Source organism: Branchiostoma belcheri, unplaced genomic scaffold, assembly GCF_001625305.1.
Source record: "Branchiostoma belcheri isolate BF01 breed outbred unplaced genomic scaffold, Haploidv18h27 scaffold48, whole genome shotgun sequence".
NCBI classification, from domain to species: Eukaryota; Metazoa; Chordata; class Leptocardii; order Amphioxiformes; family Branchiostomatidae; genus Branchiostoma; species Branchiostoma belcheri.
In genome coordinates, this window is record NW_017804109.1 from 1,301,352 (window position 1) to 1,310,855 (window position 9,504).

At 40.8% G+C, this 9,504-nt stretch overlaps 1 protein-coding gene across 1 annotated transcript in view; it reads right to left on the reverse strand.

Moving 5' to 3' along the window:
- The window catches only part of LOC109479359 (ubiquitin carboxyl-terminal hydrolase CYLD-like), a 14,415-nt gene extending 7,908 nt beyond the window's left edge, over positions 1 to 6,507 (reverse strand). The window contains exons 1-6 of the mRNA XM_019781311.1: positions 5,691 to 6,507; positions 4,549 to 4,884; positions 3,831 to 3,957; positions 3,196 to 3,276; positions 2,698 to 2,779; positions 634 to 776 (exon numbers count right to left, since the gene is read on the reverse strand). Coding sequence (XP_019636870.1) covers positions 634 to 776; positions 2,698 to 2,779; positions 3,196 to 3,276; positions 3,831 to 3,957; positions 4,549 to 4,884; positions 5,691 to 6,158 — 1,237 coding nt within the window. The 5' untranslated portion in view covers positions 6,159 to 6,507. The remainder of the gene's footprint in view (positions 1 to 633; positions 777 to 2,697; positions 2,780 to 3,195; positions 3,277 to 3,830; positions 3,958 to 4,548; positions 4,885 to 5,690) is intronic.
- Between the last annotated feature and the right edge of the window lie 2,997 nt (positions 6,508 to 9,504).

The window sequence follows — 9,504 nt, forward strand, 5'->3', positions numbered from 1 at the left end:
ATAGCCGACGAGAGAAAGGCGGAAAGCAACCTTCTCTCGTCGGCTATGTAGGATGGCCGGCTATATTAAAATAATGCGTTAAAAACTCTTCCCCACCGCCGCGGGGCCTGCACAGGAGGCTATGCTTTCTTACTCTTTAGTCTTAGTCTAATCATTCACCACAGACGATCTGACAATCAGTTCTGTCCCTTCTCGATTTCTGTATTTCTTAACATTTCTCTACTTAGTGTCATGCCAGTCGGTTTTCTGATTCATCATATTATCCTTCCATCTCCCTGTGCTATTCCTTGCATGATGATCCTGATGACTGTGACATGTGGCCATACAACTTTAGCTATGTGTAATGCATGTATGTACAGTACATGGTATGTACATCTGTGTCTGTATAGCTGGTATAATCATCCTTCGGCGTAACACACCAGCTTTGCAGGTACGCGGCACGGCGTCAGCTTGCTATGTCACACCAAACGACTTGTTACAGTTGTTACACTCAATCTTTGTACATTTAATTGCAGGAGTTGTTTAAAGCTTGCTAGTGATAATGTGGTGATTGACATATCACACATGTTTTGGTCATTGATTGGATCATTACCACGAGCAAAGAAGTAAATAAATAAACAAACAAACAAACACCTATGGGAGGATGTCTGATCCCTGGTTGGTGGAAGTTGTTTTCGCGTGTCCGTGGGCTCGGACTGAGCCTCCCCGGCGCACCCTTTCTCCGTATGCTGTCTGACGCCTCGTGTTGCACAGACCGCTCAGCTGACTTGGAGTACCTGTTAAGGAAAATGGAAATTCAACAAATTTGTCTTCACTAATATGTATATCAATCAGCAGTTGAAATGTCTGACTGTTTCCAAAATCATACCCAGTTGCTTGAGTAACTGTTTTTTGGCACAGTCGAACCGCAGACCGCTATGCGCATCGGTTCTGCGCAGCTCTCTCTAAGATCTCGTTTAAATCTCGCGCTTCTTTTCCAAGGTAATGTAATCCGCGAGAATCCGCGAGAGTTTACTACTGTTTACTGTTTCGCTTGTAACTCCGATTTGCGTAAGTGTTTCCTTGTCATACGTTAATGTGAGATGTAAGAAGGGCCGGCGTCACGCTTAAGGTCGTAGATGTACATTACCGGTGGTGTTTGTTGGAGAAACGAGGTTTCAAAGTTGACCGTGTATGATGGAGATGATTCCACTCGAGATAGGTACCCTTTAGTTTTTTTGGGGGCAAACCCGTTTGCCCTACTTCATCGTCGATTTGGTGTATTGTTTAACAAAGTATAGACCCTCCCTCATCTATCGTGTGTTGTTTCTTTTGGGATCCTGTAGTTGTTACAATGTAATAACCGATAGTAAGTTGGGCTTATTCAGTCGAATTCTCAACGATTGTTGTTCGAATCGCAAGCTTTTGCAACTAGTTCTAACCAATACACCTGTAATGTAAGATATGGCTGAAATATGGTTATGTTGGCTTGACACCTGTGTACTTAGTTTTGAAGTTGCACAATGTGTATTGCAGCTCGACCTTGAGAAAAGTGTAATTTCTTTACAGTTTCTTTGCCTTTAAAAATGTTCTGTTAAAAGTTATATAGAAAAAAAAGAAAGTGAAAGAATATCGACCAAATAGTAAGTTTCAAAACGATACCCACTTTACGGGTGAAAACAGAAGAGAAGGAATTTGGGCATGAACAAATACAACAACAGGTTGATTTTTCATGACCTAATTTTTGAAGGAGAAATCGGACACTATGACCTGTCACTGTAAATATACAAACATCGGGCATATGTACTGACATTGGTATAGTTGCACATGAATCCCACTTTCTCTAGCGTCTTCATGATATAAGTCTGACTTGGAATGGGCTTCAGAAAGTCTGTTTGTGATTACAAAACTTGATTCCTTCTTTTTGCGAACTTTCGCAAACAGGGGTTGAAAGTTGCAACATTGTTGGCGGCGCGAAAAATGGAACGCGCTGCCTTGGTTCCATGAATCGAACGCAGGAGTTCGAAACCGATTGACTTCAAATTTGACGATTTTTGAATGGTCAGAACCTTGTATTAAATTCCTCTTTTTGTCTATAATTGAATGTTATCATATCACTTATTATATTGCATGTGGTAGCCACATTCAGACAGTTTCTCGTACCAAAAAACGAATTTTATGACATTACGCGAAATGTATCAAAATGTAGCGGAAACTCAGGATGGTGTGTGTCAGTAGCTTACAACTGGGCTAAAATTTGACCACCGCGATGTGCGCATCGTCACAGTTTTTTTGGGGGCAAACCCGTTTGCCATAAAATTTACCAGGGGTCATTGGTATCAATGTAAAGGTAAAGAAGTAGGCTATCACACTGTGGTATTAGCTAACGGGATCCAGTTAAATAGTAAAAAAGACAAGCACAAATAAAATGACCAAAAATTGCTAATTTTTGGAAGGCAGTAGCGCTCGCTGTCATTTTGCAATGCACGAAATATCTACATGGTTGTACTGGGCAAATCCTGTAGATATGAAAAAATGTAAACATTGTGTAGGTCTGAGGTCTTTTTGCTGCACTATAGGCAGTTGTTTACACCCATGCAACGGGGTCAAATCGTGACCCGGCAAACGCCGTATCTTAGAGAATAACGCGTTCTACGGTGACCTGCGGTTGGACTGGGCATGTCTTATTACCTGGATGTCTGACCTTCACTGACATACCTGTTAAGGAGTTCTGCCTGCTCCTGGAGAAAGTTTCTCCCCAAGGATCCGGAGGGGATGGAGTCACTCCCACCTGCAGCACCTGAGAGAAGGGATGGTTTAAAAGTGAAAGTTTATTAAAACTAATAAATAATAAAGTGTTTAAAATTTAAAGTTCAAAAGTAAAAAGTTCACTGCAAGGCCTTATCTAAGAGCCAGTTACATGATGGGAATACAAGTAAAACAGAAAGTTAAAACTGAAAGTTTAAAACTAAAAGTTCATAGAAAGTTGTAAATAGGTATACACCAGAAACACGTCTTTTTCAGTCACATAGGAATGGTATTTTCCAAATTCAATCCAGTTGCTGGAGTATCTGTTTTCTTGGTATCCCATTACCTTCACTGGTGCACCAGAAATGTGATGTCCCTGCCAATAACACAAGTTTAAAACTTTTATTCTTATTGATTTCCAATCTTTAGAAAACCAATTACAATAGGTGGACAATGCTTAAGTCCTACCTTGTCTTCCACTGTTGTAATGCCCATCTGTTCCATTGTAGCTCCCGTTTCTGTGGAGTTTCTTGTTTCTATCTTCTAACACTGGAGTAATCATGAACATGGAGTTAGGCACAGTTGTAAAATACGCATGCGTATCACAGTTAAAGTAATATAGTATATTCTAGTATATTTGTACTCACTCCTCACAAATACATGCAGTAAGAAAAGTACTTTACATTGGTAAATTGCTGGTTGTAAGTATTAAACTTGCTGAAAAAAGGAACCAGCATTCTAGTCTAGACTCCGTCTTACATTCATTCACTCACTCAGTCTCCATTTACACATTGTTGTACACACACATATACTGATTACAAATTACACATTTACATGTATTATCATCTATTGTCATCTATTGCTGTGCGTATTGAAACAATGTTGAACTAGAAAGGTAACTTTGGTGACCCGCCCTCCAACTCCTGCCACTTGCTACATAATGTAATCCAACACCACAGGATGTCTACTACAGCACCAGGTACCATGGTGACAGCCATCTGGTCCAGGTGATTGATCTTACGTGTTTGGAGAAGAAGAAGAAACAGAGCAAGAACAAGATATTTTCCTTCTGCAAAGGCACACATAAATAATCTTTGCCCTACCTTCATCTCCGCCCATACACTCGGCAGGTATGGCCCCTCCCAGAGGCACCAGTGCTGCGTGGTCCTTCCTGGCATGGAACAGTCTCTCTCCCTCGTACACACCAGAGCCATTTCCTACTGGGTTATCCTGCCAGAACAACAAGGATTCAGCTTTGGGCCATGACAATTTTATGTAATGGTTCTCACCTCTTAAATAAAAGCAATATGCTGAAAAACAGAGTCAGCTTTTCTTTTCTTTTGTTATCCTAAAGGCAATTGAGGTAATGCATGACACTTTTTCAAGTAGCTAGCTAGTGCAGTGTCACATGTAATGCAATGGCTCATGTTTTTAGCCAAGCACACACACACACACACACACACACACACACATATTCACACACATACACAAACACACACACACACATACATAAATACATTTGTATACACACACAGACAGACACACACACAAACACAAAGGAAAAGGAAGTCTTTTTCCTCAAATCAAATCACTTCCTTACCTACCCAGACATTACATCATGAAAATCCTGGAACCATTCACAGCATTTTGCTTATTGTATTGACAAAGTAACAACAAACAATACATTGTTGTTGTTGACATGCCTTTGTTAACATCTAAAATAGTCTTTTGCTTGCTCTTTCTGTAGGTGCTTAAAATACCTTAGCTTATTATCAAAGGTAGTAGTAGACGTAATGACATGTTTCACACCACCATACTCACCAGTTCAATCCCGACATAGATGTCCCCTCCGTGCTTCAACAGTTTTCCTACATACTTCACCACACCCCCTTCCTGACTCTCCTTCCCGTTTACTTCTGTAAATATAAAAACTCTCATGCCAACTTTCAGCGGCAGCTCTGACAGTTCCTTCTCCGATAGGGGAACGGCTTTTGAGATGTTCGTTTTCTTAGACGCGCTGTTGGGAAGGTCTCGTAGGTGGTCATCTCGACGTAGACGCAGTTTGTTTAGAGCTACAAAAACACCGCAGTCTTCTGGGCAAGTAAAGAACCGTTTTCTTCTAAATGTGCCATCACTCGTGCCTTTTCCTTTGGAGTCCTGTGGTGAAGATACAGGCAAGGCTTGACGTAAACAAAGTGTGAATACAAACATTTTAAACTATGAACTAATACTAAGGGACACTGAAGATATTATCACTACATTTTTACAAGAGACTTGTTTAGAAAAAAAATCTAGAAGTCTCTGGCTTTGGTCCAAGTGTAGCTGGACCATTGCCAACAAAATGCCAAGACATTTAAATGCACCAACATTTATTCTCTGGCTGTCTTTCTCTTTCTATTTCACCACAAGTCGAAATGTGGGGGTTCTACCAAAGTCTAACTAATGGTAATGAGGTCAAATGACGTTCCAAATTTAAAATTAGATTGGCCAGTGTTTCAACTAATGTTTGTGTACCTGAAACACCAAGTTCTAGAGGTTAAAAACATTTCTATGGTTGGTATCAGTTCCTGTGTACTTTTAAGTGAGAACAGTTCCGGATTTAAGCTGAACTAGATCACGTGAAAAAAGACGTGAAATGTCGTCAGGGGAATCCCAAAACTTGTTGATCAACCAAAAACCCGTCCTAGCATGCCTGTACTCATACATAACAAAAATTTGTCTGCAATACCAGATGTTACAATGCTGAAACAGCTTGCTGACATTACTACAAGAATAAGGGAACACTTTTAGTTGCTTTCCTATAAAAAAAACGGCAAAATCTACTTGTGTACGACGGTGCGTAACCAGTGAAAGAATACGTCAACAAAAGCAGTACAAAGGTAATGCAATAAAAGCAATCGAAAGGTGGGGAGGGGGGCAAAGTCCTTAGCGATGGAAGCGTCGCAATTTTGACTAGAACTCACCAACAGTTCGACTCCAAACGTGATCCCGGAGAATCCAGGCACGTTTCCCCTGTATCTGACAATCCCTGGCACATCTGTGGGCACTCCTTGGATGGAAACTTCTACCACTGAGTTCACGTTAATCTGAAGCCCCTCCTCCAAACGTTCCTTGTCCTCATACAACACAAACCTGTCTTTACACGTCGGTATGGCGATTAGTAAGTCCGCCTCCTGCCCTGTAATAGCCGCAACATCCTTCGTGGGACACTCTAGAATCAAGTTATGGTTCTCCAGAGAGCGTAACGTTATTTTCTTGCCGTTTCTGGCTGTATCTGGGTCCTCTATAGCCTCGAAAAGCGACCCCGGTAAGGACTGCGTGTGTTGGTCCCTGTGGTGATGCAGCGCTAGGGAGCTCAAGCGGCTGGATTTAGTCTTCACTGTGTGGTCCTTGAGAAGAATGAACTTCTGCCCACCGGCCCGGTTATCCATGGTTTGTCGGCGAACCCTGTAAACTGCAAATTTTGAACGTTTTTTCACCACCCAACTTTCGATCAGACCAACCAAGATGGCGTCCGAATCTGGAAATCACCTAGTGATGACGTCATCGCAGGCTGAAGGCTGTGTCTTGACTGCAAATCTCAAATTTGAAGAATGACGAGCAAAAACTCTTGTCAAACTCGGTAAAATCGCCGCCAGGTACCTATAGATCTTCTCTACGTGTGACCCTGAGTCACCTAGAATTTTCCGGAATGCTTCCTCGTATAGCCACGAAGTCTATACTAATAGCATGACGTCAAGGGGATTCCCCTAACTCACTCATCTCAAAGCACCGAAACTGGAAAAGTACAAACACTTTTTTCGCATCTCTGGGTAGTTAAGGAGACTAAAACACCTGTTCCTCATCGTGAAAGGGCAATTACTGGAACAATACATTGTTTATTTACTTTTAACAACTCACAATGCCTTTCAATCAAATTCAAACACCATCCCAAATTAAATGCCTTCCCTTTCAAGTGTTGTACCGAGGTACAATGTAATTTTTTCACGCGTTTGAAGAACAACCATCACACATTTCAATCGCACAAAAACTAATCTTTACTTGGTTTGGCTGTCGAAAGATGGATGGAGACCATCTGTTTAGATGGAATGTTTTGCTACAAGTCCAAAGAATCAAGATTAGAAAGGGGGTTACCGAACGTTCATAGGGTAGGGTCAAATTACACAAAAGAACAGAAGAAAGCGTCATGACGCCGCGACATGTTATGACTTGCAAAATTGATTCCAAATCGATTACATAGTAATGTAATACTTTCTCTCTGGGCGTATCATGGAACGGGAAATTTGTAAGGGGAACATTTCGGAGCGTTTTAAGTTTCGGTGACGTTTACCGAAACTTTAACGCTCTGAAACTTAGAATAAGCTTTATTATCCTTTCTCGCCCAGCCGGCCCAGTTTCGGTCGACTTCTCTGACACTGAATGGTTTCAGTCGATCGGTAGACGTTGTAGGAGACAGGATATTCTTTGTTTACGCAATAATATCGCCGATTAAGTTTCGCGCTGGGTAATACCCAGGGTTTCGGTACAGACACTTGCAGACAGGTGCATTTGTGTGGTGCGCTGAAAGCGCCACTATGCGAACTACAGGAGTACTACACGTCAGTACTTTCCTTGGAAACTTAAGTTTATACGGTGACGATTGTAAAATGAACAGGACACACAAAAAACACAGCACACAGTTACTTTAATATATATAGATACCTTTTTTTCACAAGAAAATACAAAATATGACATCATGGTGAAGCCAAACCACAGAACACTGCACAAAGGGTGCCCAGACTCCCCCCTTTTCTTTACACTGGGTCTTCATGGCATATAACACAGTAGGCATTGGGAACTGTAAGAGTTGCATAGCCTCTACCAGGCTTCGGAAAGCGGCTGGAAAAAGTAGAAGTCAGCCAAATAGAGAGATAGCATGCCAGGAGAGTTGGTATGCTGGAGAGAACTGTTTGCCACTGCAAAATGCTCTCTCCAGCGGACCAACTCCCTTGGCATGTTATCTCCCTATTTGGCTAATCTCTACTCTTTCCAGCTACCTCCCAAAGCCTGGTAGAGGCTAAGAGTTGCACTGGGTGTATATTCTTTGTTACCTCCATGAAAAATGGAGGTATTGTTTTTGGCGTGTCTGTCTGTATGTATGTATGTCTGTGTGTGTTTCCGCAGCTTTGTGGTCAGCATAACTTCAGAACGCCTCTATGGATTATGATGATATTTTGTGTGTTGGTAAGTCTTAGGAAGACAAACGTCAAGGTCAAATATGGGCCTACTGGTGGATGACCTTGGTACTGCAGCAGAACTTCCGGTTTTTGTATCTTTTGTCCTGAACATGCTATGGTCTTGATGTTTTGGTGACAGATTGCTTTTCATGTCAGGAATAAGTGGTGTGAGTTTGGTCCCCCTAGCAGCTTGTTCTGGAACTGCAGGGCACTTTCTGGCGAAATGTTTAAAAGCCAATAAGTCCAGATAGGAACAACATATTTTCATAATTTTTGGTGTGTAGGTAGCTGAGAGAGAGATGTACATGATTAAATGCAAATTATGCAAATGAGAACTTTATTTGCATAATTAATGAGGAAATTTTATGATACTACTTTGACATGTAATGTATGTAACCTTTGGCAGGCAGAACATCAACAGATACTAATTATGCAAATGACCTAATTTGCATAATTTATGCAAACATTCTATGATTTCTTAATGGTGAATAATGGGAATGTCATACTTAGGACATCTGTAAGTTAATCAAAAGTTAACATACATCACGATGCATATATCATGTTAATGCGGAGGTAATTTGCATAATTAAAGAGGAAATTTACATTTACATATCAAGCCCATATTTCATGGAGGTATGAAGTCTCGGAATTCTTGTTTGCTACAGTTTTTGCACAGAAATCACCTTCCCTTGCTTATCTATTGGGCTAAGTACTCTACTAGGTCATGCAACACTGCATATACAGCTGTGTACTGGATAGAACTATACATTTGAACTTGGAATGTGACTTATTTTTTTTTACCAGATGAACTTGAGTTCATGATTGTAGGAAACTCCTTGAAAGGTAGCAATAATTTGAGTTTGTGGAGTCATTTTAGAAAGATGTTTCTTGTACACAAATTGTCATCCAGTTTGATCTTATATGGATAATTTTTTTGTTCCTATCCCAAAATATCTTGTTTCTTTCCTCAGATGAACTATACAATAGGACATGTGGCTGACATTCCATTACAAATACAATTGTAACCCCAAATCACAAAGTCACTATCAATAATATCAAAGCCCTTCCTAAAAATACCAAAAATGAGAGAATATTACAGCATTCTGTGTACCACAACAAACTTCAATGTTTTGTTGAACAAAAATCTCCACAGATTTTCTATACAAAGTTGTTTCGTACATTTGCTATGGCATATTGTGTGTGTACAGCTTTGCTAAACCTATCAAGTACAGTATACAGACGTCAGCTCAGCTCAGAAATCCTGTCGTTTAATGTGTGTTCTATGATTGCAGACAAGCACAGTGCACCTTAACCATATCAAGTAAAGAGACTCTTTTTACACAACCAAGTCTTTTATTCAGCCGACGTTTCGGTGACCGTCTGTCACCTTCCTCAGGGCAATTCTGACTGGTTCACATTGCACTGCAGCACAGGTGTCGCTGCTACAGAAGCTGCTACAGATGTAATCCAATCAGGCATTTGTGTAAATATTGTACATTTCGGAATGCATCAAAAGCAGCAACTCCTGTGCTGTGCAATGTGAACCAGTCAGAATTGCCCT